General features: G+C 41.8%; 1 protein-coding gene across 3 annotated transcripts in view; it reads left to right on the top strand.

Annotated features, from left to right (window-relative positions):
• ATP2A2 (ATPase sarcoplasmic/endoplasmic reticulum Ca2+ transporting 2) overlaps positions 1–19,843 on the top strand; it is a 44,816-nt gene that overhangs the window by 21,450 nt on the left and 3,523 nt on the right. For 2 of the 3 annotated variants that reach the window (XM_062504619.1, XM_062504618.1), the window contains 15 exons: positions 1,423–1,503; positions 2,918–3,003; positions 3,755–4,219; positions 6,536–6,624; positions 9,831–9,933; positions 10,449–10,580; positions 10,669–10,791; positions 10,971–11,189; positions 11,948–12,283; positions 12,504–12,724; positions 13,709–13,911; positions 14,079–14,164; positions 14,528–14,661; positions 15,650–15,767; positions 15,885–17,522. In XM_062504619.1, the coding sequence (XP_062360603.1) occupies positions 1,423–1,503; positions 2,918–3,003; positions 3,755–4,219; positions 6,536–6,624; positions 9,831–9,933; positions 10,449–10,580; positions 10,669–10,791; positions 10,971–11,189; positions 11,948–12,283; positions 12,504–12,724; positions 13,709–13,911; positions 14,079–14,164; positions 14,528–14,661; positions 15,650–15,767; positions 15,885–16,157 (2,669 nt within the window). In that variant the 3' untranslated portion in view covers positions 16,158–17,522. Of the gene's footprint in view, positions 1–1,422; positions 1,504–2,917; positions 3,004–3,754; positions 4,220–6,535; positions 6,625–9,830; positions 9,934–10,448; positions 10,581–10,668; positions 10,792–10,970; positions 11,190–11,947; positions 12,284–12,503; positions 12,725–13,708; positions 13,912–14,078; positions 14,165–14,527; positions 14,662–15,649; positions 15,768–15,884; positions 17,523–19,843 lie in introns of those variants that run through there. The other variant, XM_062504620.1, reaches the window with a different exon arrangement.

The raw sequence follows: 19,843 nt of genomic DNA, 5'->3' as shown, positions 1-19,843 counted from the left end.
GAAGTATCACTTCATTCTCCTCCTCAGGGTTTTGTTCCACACTTTTCCACTCCAGGGTGTGAGGGGTTGGATGAGCCAAGGCTGTGACACCACTATAGAGTTTTTCATGATATTATTTCTTAATGTGCATTATTGCTGCTGATTGCATAAGCAGTTCCTTCAGGAATTGCAGCTTATTTTAATTTCACTGCAGGGACACAGATTCCACCTACTGAAAAGATCAGATGTCTTTAGTTAGTTATTCTCCCTTCTGTATTTCTTTGCATTATTTTATAATAGTGTAGCTGACATTTGAATGCTTGCAGTGTTAAATTACATTAGGAGTGTTCAATCGTGTTAATTAGCAATATTGACACGCAGAATGTAGAACCCCTCCGTGTGAATCAGAAATGTGCCTCATTAATATGCTTTAGCAAGTTAATTTGCATGAAGCCATTTATTTGCAGTAGGCACAAAATGGTAGGGCTTTTGTTTTTTCCTTAAAAACTAGGAAAAGCTGGGTAAGAGGAAGTAGTAAGGGAGAGGAGTTAATTTTGAGATATTAGGGGTGCTGGAACTCAACTGACAACTGATTTATCATTGCCATTTTTAGGAGTTTGGTGTTAACTTTCATCATCTGCTGCCTTGGTGTCTCAAGCACTTGTTAGTGGATGTTTTGTTGTTTGTGGGTTGGTTGTTTCATTATTTTTCTTCAGTGTTGTCTTTTGCAAAGTAGAAAATGTGCGTGACAAGATAAACAGAGATCTGTGAAAACTGTAACTGGGATATGGATTGTGGTTATTTAATAGAGCAGCATTACTGGAAAATAAAGCTACTGTGTGATCTGAGGATAACATCCAAGTCTGAAACATCTGGCAGAACTCAAAGTATAACATTACAAGAGCATATTTGCAGAAGCACGTTATTGTCACAACTGGTGCCAAAGAAAAGGAAGATACAACTTCTTTTAGTTTTCTAAATAAATAGATGTGGATAATGTGATCTTTGGAGAGCAGAGGACTCACTTTGGGCATAGAGAAAACAACTAAAAGACTGCAGGACCAGTTGTTCTGGAAAGGGAACTCACATTCACCTTGGCTACGGGTTTTGATTGTTTATAAATCTGTCTTCTGAAATTGATACCTTGCTCTTGAGACTGTTTTCCCTTTGCTTTCAAGTGGCCATGTGGTTAGAAAAACAATCCAGTGATTTACAGCTTCTTTCTTGGAGGTTAGGTAGGGGCAAGTCTAAATTGCCAAAGTGGATTGGATACTCAGAAATTGGGGGTATTGCAAGTCACAAAAGCAGCAATAACCTGCTGGTGATATCAGTCATTGTGCAGTTACTGGAAAGTCATTTTTCTGGCTGATGGAGGTAAGGAACACTTGGTCAGTAATCTCTCAAACAGCAAAATTCTGACTTTGTCTTGGCATTTCTTTGTAGTTGGCGACAAGGTTCCTGCTGATATAAGAATTACTTCTATCAAATCTACAACTCTAAGGGTAGACCAGTCAATTCTCACAGGTACAGTTTCTGTGACTTTTATGTAATTATGTGCATAATTGAAAGTGCCTTTTCACCATTTATTTGCAGTGATCCATTAGAAACAAGCCTGCAGCTATTGAAGTCGTTCTGTGCATTCGAGTGCAGTAAATTTCTGATCTGGTAACTTCTAGAGTGGCTGAACATGTTGCTTCATCATTGGCTTTGTTTTCCCTTTAGTGGGATGAACATTCTTACTGAGTCTTTAATGCATTTTTTTTGGTCTTCCCCTTTCCCCAGCAGACACAAGCAATTTGTGGGAAACTAAAATTTAAAAAAAAAAAAAAAAACAAAACGGATTTCTCTTCTAGTTCACGGAGTCTTCTAGGTTTGAACATCATGTCAGCATCCAATATGACAGTGTGTAAATCTTAATGTCTTCTGCAACAGGAGAGAACAACTTTTGCAATGCTGGCAGCTTTTAAGCTGCTGCCACTCAAGGCTCAGTGCACTCAAGCCTTATTTGCTCAAATTCTGTGCGCACACGTTGGTGTGTTTTCTGGTACCAGCCCTCAAATACAGGAGCTATTTTTAGAGCCCTTTTCAGATTTGTTGAAAACAAAACAAAGTAGCAGTACTTCTGAATATAGGAAAGAAGCTGGGAATCAACCAAGCATGCTACAACAGTTTTCTTTCAGCTGGAACATGGAGATCTGTCTGCCTGTTTTGGTAGCATAAATTAATGTTAATTAGCTCTGAATTTTAAAACAGTAAAGTATTCATAGGAATGCTATTTTTCATCCTTGAAACAGGCTCCAGAATTTCTCACCACTGGTCCTGAATAGCACAAGACTGATCAAGCTTTCCTTATGTTTAGTGTAGGAAAATGGACACATTCCATGGCTGTAAAGCTGTTGGAATAAGTAGAAATAGCCCATCAGAATTCTGTAAAAAGGGGTTGTTCCTTGCTTTTATTTAAGGCAGAACTCTTGTTTTAAAGGAAGCTTTTGCTGTTTTCAGCCAAGTTGATGCTTAAGTCTCCTGTCTGATAAAATAGCAGTGAGGACTGAGATGCTGCTCAACAAAATCCGTTAAAAAGGAGGAAGCTTTTGTTCTCTTGAGCTTGCACAAAATAGTGTAACTCAGTTACTGAAGCTGAGAGCACCACCTTGTGAAATCTGGTGTAGCAATGAACATCTGCTTTCAAAGAAAAGAAACCTTCCTATACCTGTGTGACATGCTGGTAGAAACTGATACAGAATTTTTGCTAAAAGCCAAACGTTCCGTTTTCTTGACCAGCCGAAATATTTCCTCTTTCACTTAAGTGAATAAATTAAGATCATTTGAGGAAAGAATTTTGACATCTTGAAAATTTCAGGGCTGAAGATTATAACTTTTTGATTCCCTCAGGACTCCAGATACAAAATCTCTTCTAAGACTGTTATCTTTATTTTAGGTGAATCCGTGTCTGTTATTAAGCACACGGACCCTGTGCCTGATCCTCGTGCTGTAAATCAGGACAAGAAGAACATGCTCTTTTCTGTAAGTAGTTTGTTTTGAGGTTTTCAAAATAAAATAATGCTGAAGCTCTTAAAAATGTGCAAAACTTCAGGTCTTCCCCCAAAAACTGTATAGAGGGGTGGAGTACAAACACTTTTAGTATTTCTGCAATAATTTCCTAAAGTAATAGTTCTTCAGCATGATAAGAGTCCACACAAATTGTGTTGTTGCGTAGCTAAAATTGAGAACTGGCTTTCTGTATAGGAATGAAACGGTTGATTGCAATTTATTTGAAGGAAGGATTAAATATCTTTCAGATAAGAAAATAACTTTTTGCTGGCAGGCAGCTTAGTTTTACTGTTCTTTTCCATGTTAAATAAATTCACAGAGGGAGCCCCAGAGAACACATCTATTACTCATGGTAAATAACACTAAATCTGACAAAATAGAGTAATAATTTAAAAAAGAGAGGTAAAACACATTCAGTATTCCAGCTGAAGTACATACTGCTAGCTCAGCAGCTGGGTTTGGCTGTGGTGCTTGTGAGAGATAATACTGACTTGTTTTGAGCCTGTTCTGGGAGCAGAAATTCCACCCTGGAGTGCTCCCTTGCAGACAAAGGCAGTGTCATCCTCTTCCTCTTTGCCCTTTTCCATATCCTGGCTGAAGCACAGTCTGCACTTGTACGAGGTGGTTTGGTTCGAGGGGGTTTTGTGGTGTTCAATTAGAAACTCACCCACAGAACCTGTTTATAGATTGACTCCGAGTTTTCCCTTCTCTTCCTTTGCCTCAGGGTACAAACATTGCTGCTGGTAAGGCCATGGGGGTGGTCATTGCAACAGGGGTCAACACTGAAATCGGGAAAATCCGTGACGAGATGGTGGCGACCGAGCAGGAGAGAACCCCCCTGCAGCAGAAGCTGGATGAGTTTGGGGAGCAGCTGTCCAAAGTCATCTCCCTGATCTGCATCGCCGTGTGGATCATCAACATCGGCCACTTCAACGACCCCGTGCACGGCGGCTCCTGGATCCGTGGTGCCATCTACTACTTCAAAATCGCCGTGGCCTTGGCCGTGGCCGCCATCCCCGAGGGCCTGCCCGCTGTCATCACCACCTGCCTGGCGCTGGGGACACGCAGGATGGCCAAGAAGAACGCCATTGTGAGGAGCCTCCCCTCCGTGGAGACCCTGGGCTGCACCTCGGTGATTTGTTCCGACAAGACGGGGACGCTGACCACAAACCAGATGTCCGTGTGCAGGGTACGTCCCACCCGCTGCTGCTGCTGCTCCTTTTCTCTTCAGCCACTCTCAGGAGTCAGCACTGCTCCAGTTCTCCTGATCCCAGCACTTTTTGGTTCTCATATCATCAAAATTCTGCTTTGTTTTCCTAAGATAAGCCTCTGCTTTGAATTCAGTTTTCCACTGTGTAGTCTTGAAGGGTTTTTGTCTCTTTCCTTATTTAGTCGTGGCAAAAAATAGCTGTACCCACACTCATGGAGGGGAAAGTTGTTTGTAAGCAGCTTTCCATTGACTTGTCTGCGAGCCTTTCAGGTTACTGGTAATTCTTAGGTGTGATTTATGCCTTTTTTTAGAAAGTTACACTGTAGAACAGGCTGTGTGTAAGTGTCAAACACTTGCCTCTTCAATTGAGAACGACAACAATGGTGGAGAAACTTTACTATGAGAAAAGGAGATTTACTGCAGTAACTTTGGTAGTCAAAGATGTTTTCACTTCTGAGTGGTTCCACCTCTATTTGGTTGTGTTACCTTCAGTGGCTTTGCTGTTCTGGTGGGGATCACTGCAGTGTTTTCAGTGTGCCACACTGACTAATCTGGCAGCGAGGTGCAGTTGACCCTGTCACCAGCATTGCCAGGGTCATCTTCAATGTTAGTGTATTTTTAGGTAAGCATGAGTTCTGTGCCTCAACTTCCTCCCTTCCCCCCCAGTACTCTGTATAGTGTTGGCTAATTTGGGACTTTCATGGCTGGTCACTTAACATAATGTATGTTCTGTTGCCAATTGGTGCTTCTGTGTAGGGATTTAATGGAGAGAACACTGAATTCTTCCATTTAGTAACTTTAGGTGTTCAGTGGCAGAGCAACACCAACATGAAATGTCCAGAGCCTCATTACATTGTGTTAGAATTCCAAATGTGTGCATGTTGAGCACTGCACACCAGTGGTGAAAGTTTGTAAGCCCTAAGCACTTTGTTCTCATATGATAGATGGCTTTTTCTTGCTAATTGGTGGTTGACTTGTTCTACTTCCTTAAGTATCATAGTATTTCTACCTAAGAGACACAAAGCAGCTGCTCATCAGTATTCCAGAGGAGGTTACTTGCAGTAGAGTTGCATAACTGCCCTAGTCTTTGCAGGGATCTTTTCATCCTGCAGATGCCAAAAGCAGGAGGCTTCCCTGGTTAACTCATCGTTTAAGTTGTGTTTATTTAAAAGCTCAAAATGCTCTGCTCCTTATTTAGAGGGCTAAATGGTTTAGATCTTGTCCAGCGCAACTTGGTTCCTTGTTAATCTCTGACAGCTGCAAAAGAACATGAATTGCAGTTTGCAAAAATATAGCAAAATTGTAATAAATGTAACAATGAGTGTATTTTATTGGGTTGTGTTTTGTGAAGGTGCTTGTCTAAAACATAAAGCAGCACAATGAGGGGAGAGGGTGGCACTGCTAAAATGTGATGTGACAAAATGGCCTGTGCTAACCAGTGGATCAGAAGTTTCATTAGGATACACCATCAGTTAGTGAGAAATTACCTTCTCAAGTGCTATTCCACCAAGCCATGAGAGTTAAGACAACTTTAGACTCTATGGTTTTTTTATCTCTATCCTCTCAGATGTGATTCTGTCTGCAGCTCTCCTAGAAAGGAAACAAAGAAAAGATTGAGTTGCAGATCTGCTAGAGGTACAACTGCATCCCTCAGATTGGTGTCTGAATTTGAAAATATCATTTAACCAGTGCCAGAAGAGCACTTCAGTTGGCTGACTGGTTTAAACTCCCAGTGTCCTATGTGGTGAAGACTTGTAATTGGAAACCAGGACAGGAAACACTTTCACTTAAGGCTGGTATTAAGACAAACTGGCCCTAGTCTGGCTCTTGCTAAAACCAATTAGATCTCAGCTTCTCCTACTTGTAGATGCTTTTATTTTGATTTTAGGAGAAATTGTCAGTGTCCAAGCCCACAGTGCCCAGCTGAGCTGCTTTTGATTGTTTGAAAGCAGAGAATTAATTTGCAGGTGTGAAGCTTAGGAAGAGCTTGGATCTAGTGAGTATTATCAGCTGGTGTGTGAATGGTCTCCCCATCTGAAGTGTACACAGTTCCTGTGGTTTTCAGCTCTGTTTTCCAGAGAGATCTGTAGGCAGAAGGGCTGTTCCTGTACTTTGTGCTTCAGTGTATGGAGCTGTTCAAACATCTGTGAGATCGAAGTGCAAAGAATCAGGTCTTGTCTTGTTTGTTTATTCAGGCTGAACTTGCCTCTTGTACCTGCTTGTTTAAGGCCTGTTTAAATCTCTTGCATTAATTATTGTTCAAAGATAGTAACACTTCCAACTCTCTAATTTCAGATGTTTATCCTGGACAGAGTAGAAGGAGACAGCTGCTCTCTGAATGAATTTACTGTAACTGGTTCAACATATGCTCCCATGGGAGAAGTGTAAGTGTTGTGTTCAAGTTAAATATTTGTCTGTTTATGCATTCACTATTACTTTTGTCTGGAAAAGGGATGCATGGAATATTCAGTAGTGGTTGTTAATAAATGAAAGGTCAGCCAATGAGAATGCACCCTGAAGGGCTGGGGGGAAAGTAATTAACAGGAAAACAAAGGTAAACTGTCAAAAAGTAAACCTTCATAAAACTGAATAGAGGCTCCAGTATTGCAGTGTTCCCTTTATAATCTAAAAATTAATAAGGGGTGGAGAGGATTCATTTTATTGACATCTTCCTGGACTGAGATTAGGTATCTCAGTGCTTATAAGTGAGGTTTACTTTCCTCATTTAAAAACTGGGTAAATCTGAAGAGGTGAGCATTTCTAATCTGTGAGCTCAGGGTTTCCTGTTTCCCTGTCTCAGACAGTAGGGAAGTTGTTTTTTCTTAGGCATCTTGTGAATGTGTTGGAGTTACCTCTTAAACTGACTGTAAATTCCTGTCCCTGGCCCTCAGTAGTTTATTGGTGCATCTGTACTTGAGTTGATGCATGTTTGTCCCAGCCTTTGCTATTTGAGCTGCTGTTAAACCCAGTCCTTTAGGAAAGGAATGAGGTTTGGTTTACTTTACCAGCTGCAAGTCTCTGCTAGTGAGGTAAGTGGTTCATCCTGAAAACTTCAGGAATTTTTAGGACTCTGCTTCTTGAAGAAAAGCCTCTTTTTACTGGGTTGTTACAGCTCCTTTTACTTGGTCAGTCTACCATATGTTTTATAATCTTACCAATACAGTTTTGCTTGCAGGGTAGAATTCTGCTGTGGATGAAATAGAATTTATTTTCAATTATTGTGAACATCCAGCCTTGTGCAGTTTCACTTGTGTGCTTCTGACTCCTGCAATCTTACCCATCTCAGTAGTGATTATCTCTGTTTAATTTCCATAGCAGTTAAGACCCTGGTGTTCCCAGCAGCTGGAAATCTTTAATTCCCCAGTTCTCTTTTTTGTTTCAAAGCTAATTGCTGTCAAAAGCTTATGCTTTAATTTCAGGAGGCATCATTTGCTTCGACAAGGTGAATCCAGACCTTGCAGAACTCTCAGCCATTGCACTTTAGCTGGTCTCACAAGAGCTCCAGATAAACAAAATAATAAAATAGAGTGTGGTGACAGATGTGGGGGATAATGAGACAGACAGCAATGTTTGTTAATGTGCTGTTTTCACTTGCTGAAGTTGAGGAAACGTGAACAAGTGTGTTAAACTCACTGCATTCGGGCACACAAAGGATTCTGAGAGAGGGAAATTGCCTCAGAAAGGCTCTTAGTGGAGCATAGGGAAACTCAGCCCAACGCCAGCCCTTAGGGCTGTATTATTTCTGCATTTGTGGACAGCTTTTAAAGCAGTGGCTTTGGAGGGATTTTAAGTAAGGTGACTCACTTTACCTTGGATTGCAAAGTGTCAATGAAAATGAAGTTTGGGGGGTTTAAGAGGCAGTTCATCCATTGGAAAGACCCAGAGCAGGACCTGCTCCAGATATGAACCATTTCTGACAGGTCCTACTTGCTACTTCAGACACTGTTGGCTTCCACAACCTATTCATTTTCATAACCATTATTAAGTGTTTTTGCACTAAATCAGTCATTTTTCACTTAGTGTTTAAAATACATGATACCTAACTTGCTCCTGAGATTCATTCAGGATATAAAATCACAAATGTTTCTTACTAAAAACCTCCCAAATTTCGTACTGATTTATTTTCCAGGGATATTGGGAGATTGTCTTAAGTTTGGAGTAGTTTTGCCATATCTCAGCACACATAGTCTTACTGCAAACAGAGCACACAAACCCAACAATAATTAAGAACTGCAGCAAAATCTGGCAGGTTGCATCTGACCTTCAAATGAGTTCATCTTGAAAAACCTGAAGCTGTAAGGAAAAAAAAATTCCTTTATCTAGAACTGATCCCAGCACCTTAGACTCTGCATTTGTTCTTCAGAAACTGTTGATATGGAACACAAAAACAAGGGTTATAAAAAACACATTCTGGTATAACAAGTTATGGATATTCCAGTATGCTGATGTTCTGTGAGTTGAGAACAAGTGAAAACAGGAAGTTTTGGGTGGGATAGACAAGGTGACAGCCTGAGAGCTGGACTTTAAAGCCACAGCTCATGGCTGTAGGATTATATGCCAGATGAAACATTAAAAACATATTTGTATCCTTAAGAATAATTTTGTTCTTGTGCTGTGTTACACAAGACTGGAATTTGTCGTACCACAACTGAACAAAAGCTTACATAATGGGACATGTCATGGTCTGTGTTGTGAATTCTTATGGAGTAATGATCCACATCTTTCCACCATCAGACCTTTTTTCCCCCCTTCCTTCAGAGCTTTAATAAAAACTGTTATATATTAGCTCTGTCTTGCTAATTTTACTAGGGGGAAAAATAACTGTATTGAATATTGTCTTGGCTCTTTTGTGCTTGCTGTAGAAGTATGGGAATGTTCCAAACAAAGAATTGATTCACTGTTTCCAAACGTGGAAGCAGAGAAGTTGCTTCTTACTTGAGATGTCAAAATGATGCTTTACTTCAGGAGAATGTACCTTCCCTCTTTCTGAAGCCTTGAGATATTGATCATTAAGTGTTATCACTACTAAAAAAGAGCGTTTCTTTTCTAGTGGAGTTAGTCTCATGAAATGACTTCACTTTTTATGGCTTTGGGAAGCTCACATATTCAATTGTTAGAAAATTAAAGAGGAAAACCTGCTTTAATGCCTTCCCAGTGCATGTACTTCATGCATTGCAGTAAAGCTCTGCAGAATATGCAGCAGGAAGGGAGCTGAACTCCTCAGGTATCCAGCAATATCCCTCTCCTGCTTGGATCTCCCCTCCAAGCCCTGCACATACTCCAACAGTGCCTTCCTGTGCCTCATCTCTGAGCCCTTCTCCAGCCTCTGTGTGACTGTCACTGGAGGAAGTGAGGTTTTGTCACTCAGGGAGTGATGTCTTCAATGATCTTCTCATTCCATTCATGATTCTGATCCAAACTTGAGAACTCCTCTTTATCAATCCTGCTCTTCTCAACAACTTCTGTAGTTCCAAGTCCGTAACTAATGAGCATTGTACTAAATGGAAATGCAGTAAAGAGGATAAAGAAAATACGAGATGCTAATACTAAATAACTAACTTCAGTCTCCCCCTTTTCTTCCTCTGCAAAGGCATAAAGATGACAAACTCATTAAATGTAGCCAGTATGATGGTCTTGTGGAACTTGCAACAATCTGTGCACTCTGCAATGATTCCTCTTTGGATTACAATGAAGTAAGTCCATATCCTGCAACAGAGGAGAGTGTGGGAATGAGGATAAATGTTCTCATCTGTCTGTAATATCTTTCAGTGGTAAACCCCCTTCTAGTGAAGGGGGGGAGAGTATTTTGGCCCTTTGAAGTATTAATTCTGAGAATTACTTGTTTGTTGAACACCAAGAACTAAATCCAGCAGCAAGTGTAATCTGTAATTTGGAGATCTCCTGAGGCTGCTTTCTTGCTTTGCCTCGCTGCTCTATGGTGCTTCCAAGTCTCAAAATGTCTTAAATGCTTGATGATAAAATACTGACATCTCTCTCTGTGGCTCTTGAGGGTAAAGCCTTCAAATTCCTACAAATCAAATTCCTCAAAGCTGCTCTTTTAAAATAGTTTTACTTGTTTCATGAGCCACGTTAAACCTTGTAAAGCTTTGTTCCCCCCGCCCCGTTTGTGACACTTGAGCTTTTGTCTCTATAGGTTCCAGGTGAGGTTTAAACTCCTGTGCTTTTGTTTTCTTTCTGTTAACTCAAGGCTAAAGGAGTTTATGAAAAGGTTGGTGAAGCCACAGAGACGGCGCTTACGTGTCTGGTTGAGAAGATGAACGTGTTTGACACAGACCTGAAGGGATTTTCTAGAATCGAACGTGCGAACGCCTGCAACTCGGTGAGTCCCTTTTACTGCCTTTGTTTGGGGACACAGCTCTGTAGTGTGTATCACTTACATGCATTTTAATGCTTTTTGTTTTAATAAGGTGATAAAACAACTCATGAAGAAAGAATTCACTCTGGAATTCTCAAGAGACAGGAAGTCAATGTCTGTCTATTGTACTCCGAACAAACCGAGCCGCACGTCCATGAGCAAGATGTTTGTTAAGGTCAGTCCCTCACTGGAGAGAATGAGGGGATGGAATGGCTGCAAAGTAGCACCCTGCTTAAAAATTATAATGCAACTAACTGCAGCTCTGAGTGGGAGAAATTACTTGGTAATTTAAGCAAATGTTGTAATGGAAAGGGATTTATTAAGCTCAATCACTGCTTCTTTTTGCCTCTGCAGGGTGCTCCTGAAGGTGTGATTGACAGATGTACACATGTCCGTGTTGGAAATGCTAAAATACCTTTAACCCCGGGAATTAAGCAGAAGATAATGTCTGTCATTAGAGAATGGGGAACTGGCAGAGACACATTGCGTTGCTTGGCTCTGGCAACCCATGACAACCCTCCCAAAAAAGAGGAAATGAATCTGGAGGACTCCTCAAATTTCATTAACTATGAGGTAAGATCAGTAGCACTTCTCCCTCTCCCAAACTGGAGAATGGTGACTCTTTCTGTTTGATTATGCCTCAAGAAAGTTACATCTGAGAATTTTCTTTTTGGGTATTTTTGAGACACTACAGTTCCCCACTTGTATGAAGGGAATGCTCAGTCTAAGAAGAGCTTGTGTTTTAGAAGAAGCTGTTGATGGCAGGTTGACAGGCTGCTGATGCTTGGCTAAAAGCACAAGAAGAAATCAGTTAAACAGTCCAGAAACTGCATTGTGGTTTCAGCTTTTACAGTTTTTCAGTTTGGCATTGCTCAACTGCAAGACCTTTTTGGGGATTTTGTGATGGAAGATACCTGCTCTGGGAGTCAGGTTCACTTCCTGCCTCTGTGCTGTCAGCTAATACGGACTCAGTCCATGATTATCATCTTAGCTGCTCTGTAATTTTCCAGTGAAATCTGTATCTGGTATTTAGGAGGAAGGTAATAACAGTTGCATGAGTTTTTTGGCTTGTGCTCTCTCTGCTCCTGGCACCGATGATAAAAATGAAAGACTCAATGCTTGCAGGCAGGCTGAATTTGCAAGGCTGGCAAGTAAAGCACATTTTAACTCATAAAATTAGTGCATTTGAAGCAAAATCTGGTAAGGCGGGACAAGGAGTGATCCTAAATGTCGCAACACAGATGTAACATACAGGGAAGACAATTATTTCACTGCTTCCAGAGGAGAAATCTGCAGGATCTTGCACTAAAACTGGCTGTATCTTGTTTCAGACCAACCTGACATTTGTGGGCTGCGTGGGAATGCTGGATCCCCCAAGGATTGAAGTAGCTTCATCCATAAAGCTGTGCAAACAGGCTGGCATCAGAGTTATTATGATCACTGGTGACAACAAGGGCACGGCTGTGGCCATTTGTCGCCGCATTGGGATCTTTGTGGAGGATGAGGATGTGTCCACCAAAGCCTTCACGGGCCGGGAGTTTGATGAGCTGTCCCTGGCTGCACAGAGGGATGCCTGTCACCACGCCCGCTGCTTTGCCCGCGTGGAGCCTTCCCACAAATCCAAAATCGTGGAGTTCCTTCAGTCTTTCGATGAGATCACAGCCATGGTAAGTGATGGTTACTTGGTTAGAAAGGCAGATGCTGTTTAAACCCTAATTAGGCCTTCTTGGAGTAATTCCCCATAGTGGAAAACACTTGTTTCCATGTTTCCCTACACATAGTGCGTTTTAAGGATCCAAAACCACACCCAGTGCAAATTTTCTGGATCTGTATGTTAGTACCCCGTTTGTTTATTGATTCATTTCCAATCCTGAATTCTTATTTTAGACTGGCGATGGTGTCAATGATGCCCCTGCACTGAAGAAAGCAGAAATTGGAATTGCCATGGGTTCTGGTACTGCAGTGGCCAAAACTGCTTCTGAAATGGTTTTAGCAGATGACAATTTCTCCACAATTGTGGCTGCTGTGGAAGAAGGACGTGCAATTTATAACAACATGAAACAGTTCATCCGATACCTGATCTCCTCCAATGTTGGGGAAGTTGTTTGGTAGGTTTACATTCATTTTTTTCTTAGAGCTAGAGTAGTGATGGAGTCTTCCAGTATTTCTCACTAAAACCAGACGAGGAGGTTCTCCAGGTAATGGATCTCTGTGGATGTTGCTTGTTTCTGGCCTGTCTCTAGTGAAGAATTGTAGCTTGCCCCAAAAGTTGCACGTTCTGTTATTTAGAATAGTCTAGCTCAGTAGGTAATGCTTTCCAGTTATTTCTATGATAGGAATAATTCCCTGGAGAAGGAAAACCAAAACCTTAATCAAACAGTACAAGATCTGGAATTTCAGATAACATAGTCCCAGGTATATCTTTAGATGTTTGTTTAACCTCAGGTTCCAGGAACATGTCTTGTGTTCCTCTGGGAGGAGCAGTGGTGACCCAGCACCACAGAATGCACTGCTGGTGACAAAATGTAAACACTGATCTCCTCACAGTCCTTACATCAAAGCAGACTTTTCCCAGATTGGGATAAAGCACAGCAATTGTCTTGCCTTGTTTCTTGTCAGCTTTAAGGCTGTCCTTCATATGGCTCTTGCTGCAGCCCCTATTTCTGTTCTGTTTATTCACACAGGCTTGGAGCCAAGAAAGTTAGAGGCTCAATAAACTTCTGCAGGGACTAGCAGTAATCTAGGGACATGAATCTTAGGCATTTGAGCCAAAATGTGTCTTTAGAAAGTGGTTTGCAAGCCTTTATCTGTGTGTATGTATATATTTACCTATACAGACAAGTAGAGTGGGGAAGAAACAATGCTAGAGTCAAATCTTCAGTTTTTGAAGCTACCAGAAGAAGATACTGCTTCAAAGCTTACATGCCAGTGCTTAGTCTTTGCTCTTGGGTATGTGTTCATAGTTTTCTGACTGCGAATATTCAGCTTGTGATCTTCAGTGGGTAAGAGATCACAAGTGCTGCTGCAGGTTTAGGCTTAAACGTTACTGACATGCACAAGAAGCAGCTTGTAACTGGTGGATTTCTTTGTAGTATCTTCTTGACTGCTGCCCTGGGTTTTCCTGAAGCTCTAATTCCTGTTCAGCTGCTGTGGGTGAACCTTGTGACAGATGGTCTCCCTGCCACTGCCCTGGGCTTTAACCCTCCTGATCTCGATATCATGAATAAACCACCACGCAACCCCAAAGAGCCCCTCATCAGTGGGTGGCTCTTCTTCCGTTACCTGGCTATTGGATGTAAGTACTAATGTTTTGTGGTTTTTTTCCTTAAATAAACTTAAGACATTAACTACAGCCTGTATTTTTTTTTTTCAGTACTGGTCTTGAGGCTGAAGTTCAAGTATGGCAAGTGAGGTCTTGCATACAGTTCACAGCGCTGAGAAAAGCTCTCTGTTTTCTTGCAGGTTACGTTGGTGCTGCCACAGTGGGTGCTGCTGCTTGGTGGTTTATTGCTGCTGATGGTGGTCCAAAAGTTTCCTTTTACCAGCTGGTATTTGCTCAGTTTAATATCTTTGGGGGGAGAGGGGAGGTTCCTGCTTCTTTCATACTTGCAATGACTGTACAAACCCCCGGTAGGTTCCTGTAAAACTTGATCATGATTAATTAGACTTGATAGCAAAGCTCAGAGGGTGGGATACCTGAGCTTGTAACAGTTTGAAGGAACAAATTATTGTCTTGTGAGTGAAAGCTTAAAGAGGATTTTTCTAAAGCAAGCAGTTTGTATGCACTGGTTTTAGGAGTCACATACATATTACATACTTCCTATAAAACTCACTGCTTTTTTCTTAGTGGCCTGTTTTATATTTTAAAAGTTAACGAGCTGTGGAAGTGAGCTGACTGTGTTCTTTTGCAGAGCCATTTTCTGCAGTGCAAGGAGGACAATCCAGACTTCTACGGGGTGGACTGCGTGGTGTTTGAGTCCCCGTATCCGATGACAATGGCTCTGTCTGTGCTTGTCACCATAGAGATGTGCAATGCTCTCAACAGGTTCGTAAGTCCCTACAGGAAAGCCAAGCTCCTGCTTAGCTTATCCAAAATCCTGCTTTTTGTGCAATTTGATCCTTGGTGGACAGCTCAGCTAATAAAGAGTGAGTCACACTTCCCTTCTGAGTTCTGATAGCGCAAACAAACTGACTCTCTCTCATTTGAGGTCTCTTATCATAAGGTGTATTTTTAAGTCTGCCAATTCACTCCGGTATTTTACTAAGCACAAGCAACTGAAATATTTTCCATTATTTTTAATCTAAGCTTAATCAATCAGATTATTCCCTACTATGTTAGTATCAAGTGATATCAAGGAGAACTAAAATAAGAATGCTGAAGATATGGAAAATAGTTTTTCCTGCCCTAAGGGAGTGCGAGTTTATCCAATTAATATTAGATTATAAATGGAAACCACTAAATAGCACAATGTCGAGGGTATTTTTCTTCAAATAGCTTAGAGGTCAGTTAATTTGAAAACAAATAAACTTGAAGTACAAGTGCACTGGGGTAGTCCTACATAAAGATACTGCTCTAGATCTGCTGCTCTGGATGTCAACCTCTTCTCCAGCACAGCCTAAGTGCAGATGGAATCAAGAGCCAGCATTAAGAAAGGTACAAGTTACTGACCCTCTGTCAGTCTTTCAGTGAACTCCAGCAGAAGTGGGTGCACTTAGGGCCCCTGGTAGACTCGGGGGGATTCTCTTAGGCTGCCATGTCCACACCTTCCCTCCCATGGAGAAGATTTTGGGGTCATAGTGAGAAGAATAGACTAGATCAGGAACGAGCAGAACACTCGAGACTTAAGAACAGACTTGAGGCTGATGGTGACTGCTTTGCTAAGCTGAGTTCCAGACCAGTTTGAAGTTGCAGCATCCAAACTGTGTGCGGGACTGTTTCCTGCCTTGGGATCCCTGTGCTGTGCCAGGCTGCTTTGTGGTTCTCAGAGCTTCCTGTTGGTGTTGGAGTCACATGAGCCACGTTTCTGTTGCAGCCTGTCAGAAAACCAGTCCCTGATGAGGATGCCCCCGTGGGAGAACATCTGGCTGGTGGGGGCCATTTGCTTGTCCATGTCCCTCCACTTCCTTATCCTTTATGTGGAACCACTGCCAGTAAGTGCTCGTGCCTTACCCCTACCCCTCAACTTCCAGACAGAGCAAAACTTTGTGTGGGGCTCGAGTCCGGGGCTGGAGAGGGAGCTTGGTAACCCCTTGCTTCTCTTCTTTCAGATTATCTTCCAGATCACACCTCTGAACGTGACGCAGTGGCTGATGGTGTTGAAAATCTCCCTCCCTGTCATTCTGCTGGATGAAACACTTAAATATGTGGCCCGTAACTACCTGGAACCTGGTAAAGATGATAGTGTGCGGCCTGCCACCAAACCCTGTGCTCTGTCAGCATGCACCGAAGGAGTTTCCTGGCCATTTGTGTTCATTACTATGCCCCTGGTTATCTGGCTTTACAGCACAGACACTAACTTTAGTGATATGTTCTGGTCTTGACTGACATGGTGATGAGTTTTACATTCAAAGGAGAAAAAAAAAAAAAGTTTAACTTAATTTTTTTATTGTTTAGAGCAACTGTCTATTTCTGCTGAATTTTCACATGAACATATTTGCCGGTGATGGAGGTTTCATAATCTAGATTTTGGTTTTTTGCTTTTTCTGACTTCAGTGGGGGCAATATATTCCTCTTTTATACACAGTTAAAGTGTCCATTGACATGTACAGAGAACTAACACTATTTTATGCAAATATTTTTTTGTAGATGAAAAGCATGTACAGTGTTCTGTTCAATAGTCTATTCATCATGTAAAAAAAAGTAAATTTTTTTTGAGCCAGCGGACACTATCAAACTAAATTGGCAGCAGATTTTAGGGAATGAATGTGTGTTGTCTAAAACTAAAAAAGCATGTAACTGTTTGTCTTCTGCATGATCATCCAAACTTAATTTGTCATAAAGTCAGGTTTTGTTCACGAGCAGAACTTTCTGCACTGGGTAGAGAGTCCTGCTCCCTGGGTCAGGATTTCTTCTCGGTCCCCTCTTCCCTCACTCTTGGTTCTTGACTGTCCTTGTTTACACCACTTGCTGTATGAGGTGTGCCTGATCTCACTCGTGCAGAAAATACCATTCCAGGTGCATCCTGCTGGGGTTCTTCCATATTCTCCACACACATGGGGTTGTTTTTTTTTAAGGATTATTTATTTGTCTATTGTATTCTATTGTAAAAGACCTTACTTTGCCAGTGTTGCCCATTATGCAGGGATAGGGAGGGCTACTTCTGTCTCCTTAAATCTAAAGCCTTTTTAACACACACTATTCAGTTCAAAAGAGGGTTTAAGTTGGTGTTTAATACCTTTTTTACACATGTCAGAGCCTTTCTTTTTTTTTTTTTTACCCCCTTTAAGATCAAAATTTGCAATGAGACCTGAAAAAATATCTTGCACTGCGTAGCTAGAAATTTGATTTCCTATACTTAGGGCACTAATGCTCAGTTGTATACATGGAGTTACTCTGCTGGCCTGTTGTTAGCCTGACTTGAAGTAACAAGCTCGTGTGTGTTTTTTGTAAAATCTGTAAATAGCACATGACCAAATTGAACATATTGTATAGAACTATTTTTATTTTAATGTGGCACTAACCACCTTCATTATTACGGTAAATGTTAAAGCATGTTTTCAAATTCAGTCCTGTATCAACAATGTGTAAGTCATTAACAGTCCTAACTGTGGTGTTTTTCTCCAATGCCTTCCAACTTCCATCGACTAAAGTGAGTATTTTTCTTCCATTTCACCCTGCCAGTGGTGACTTGCTGTAAAATAGCATATGCTGTATACATGTTGAAGAATAAATAGTAATTTCCTTCATTCCCATGCTGTGTTTTGTCAAACTCTGCTGTGCTACATTATTATCACCACTTTAGAATCTTGTTTTGTGGTCTGAAGCTCAAATTACCGATTCCAAAGGCAAAGCACTTGCTTTTGGTTTAGTGTATTTTAGGATCTTGTTTTATAGCACCTGGGAGCCTTCATGCCCCAAGGTCTTACAGCTTTTGGTCTTAAGTTCGAGATAAAATCAGAGACATCTGTAACTTAAGACCCTAACAGCTGTTACCATGAATGTTTAGTGTCCAAAACTCTGGTACTTGTGGTCAGGTGCTGGTTTACTCCAAAGCTTTTCCCTGCTCTGAAACAGGAGCTGCCCCTCAGAGCTGAGCACCCTTCCCTTGTCCCTGCAGTGCTCGAAGGGCAGGTGCTGCTCCTGGCTAAACCAGCTCATTATTTGTTATTTGCCATCTGAGAAAGCAAAAGAACAGTCTCAGCTTAACAGGGCAGTCTTTGAAACTTGCCCTGGGGGTCACTGTGTCTGTAGAGCAGCAGGTGCTGTTATCTTGTGCTGGCTCAGTCTGCTTTAGTAACCAAAATCAAACAGCTTTGTGATCCCTCTTAGAGGGGAAGGATAGTTCCAGGCTATGTTCTCTTGGTGCCAGCTGGAATCCAGCGAGCACACATAATTCTCTAGGTTTAAGCTCTCAAGTGGAGAGATGTTCCCTCAGAACACAGAGGCTCTACCAGAAATTCCACTGCATTGTGATACTTTGTTTATAGAGACTTTGACAAGTGGCTCAGAGGAGCTGACCTGATGATGTAGCAGGTGTGTTGCCAAACTGTGAGCATTCAAATCCTCTCAAATGCCCTTTTTTAGTGTGGAAGAGCCAAACTAAGGTTTTGCATTCCACAAAACCATTGGCCTGCACCAGCCTTTTGCTGTATCGATAACAAATGAGCAGCATAAGACTCATCCCTGTTCCTTGGAACAAAAAATAATAACTAGTTCCTGTGATGTAGGATTCCTTGTCATCAAAGTGTGTACCAGTGTTTTTTGCTGGAAACAAATTGGCATCATAGTTCTGTGTGCTCCCACTGCTATTTACAGACATTTCCAGGGCAGGAGTGCCACTGAATCCTGGAACACGGGTTCTGCTGAACCCCAAGAGAACTGTGTGGTGGTCTTTTTAAAGCTGCATGTCTGGCTGCCACCATGAATAATTCTGCTTCTTGTACAATCCTGTTCCTATCTTTTATGACCAATAATCCTGCTATACTCCCCCTTTTTCCCTCTCTTAAGAAGCTGAAAGGGAAAATGACTCAGTGAATAGAATTCAGAATATTCAGAATTCAGCACCTTCTCTGTTGGATCTGTCAAGTGTTGAAAATGAATCTTGCTGCTTGTCATGGATTTCCATAGATATCTGAGAGCTTGTTCAGGCCACCGTCTCAGAGGCACTTGGGGTAGGGCCTTGTGTTTCTTGGACTTCACCTTCAAATCTGGATGAGTGGTGGGCAAATGGAGATTTTGGGATCCGTCCCTGCAGCCTCCTGAGCTTACAGGAGAACAGTCAAGTTTCACAGGGTGCTCCTACAGAGGCCAAGCAATCTTCATCTGCCCTGCTTTTCTTCTATTTCTCCCAGTCTTGTCCAAGTTTCCTTGCAAAAATGGAGCCATGGGGGTTCCCCAAGATCAGGAGCTGCAGATCTCAGGTTGGATGGCAGCTGTGCTGAGTTTTCAGGACTTCTGTTTGCCAGGTGCTGTAAATCCCACCCTTGGCTGTTTGGGATTGGCCAAATATTCAGATTCACCATGAGCTTCCTGAGAAGTGAAGCATCCTGCCCTGGAATCACATCCTTGTGATCCTGGAGCTGGAGTGCTGGGTCTGAGCTTCAGCCCTGGCAGCTGAGCAGGCTGGGGGAGGCTGCAGGAGGAGCCCAAGGAGCTGAGGGCTTTTCTGTCATAGAAGGTACAGAACTGCAGTGCCAAATTTGTAATTTCTGCAGGAAATGTCTGAAGTGTTTATCCTTAGCTGTATAGATCCTGTTATCTTTCGATCTCAGTCTTTTCAGCTGGAGAAGCCAGGAAGGGAGGACTTTTCAGGACAGACTAATTTGCCAACATCTCAAAGTCAAAACTCATTTGTTCGGCCCCAAATATTTCCTCTCCAACCTTCCCCAGTGCTGGAGTTGAAGGTAACTCTTGTTGAACCGTGTTAGCCCAGAGAACATACAAACAGTAGCCCTTGTTCAAGCAGGACTCAGAATTTCCCAGGCTTGATCTCCCACTCCATTCTTACAAAGTAACTTCATATTTTTTTGTTTCTCTTTGCTCCCATCTCACCGAGCTTTTTCATCTC

The sequence above is a fragment of the Cinclus cinclus genome, chromosome 17 (genome assembly GCF_963662255.1).
Source record: "Cinclus cinclus chromosome 17, bCinCin1.1, whole genome shotgun sequence".
Classification (NCBI taxonomy): domain Eukaryota; kingdom Metazoa; phylum Chordata; class Aves; order Passeriformes; family Cinclidae; genus Cinclus; species Cinclus cinclus.
The sequence above is the reverse complement of the archived record's forward strand: the minus strand, read 5'-3'. Positions and strand labels throughout refer to the sequence as shown.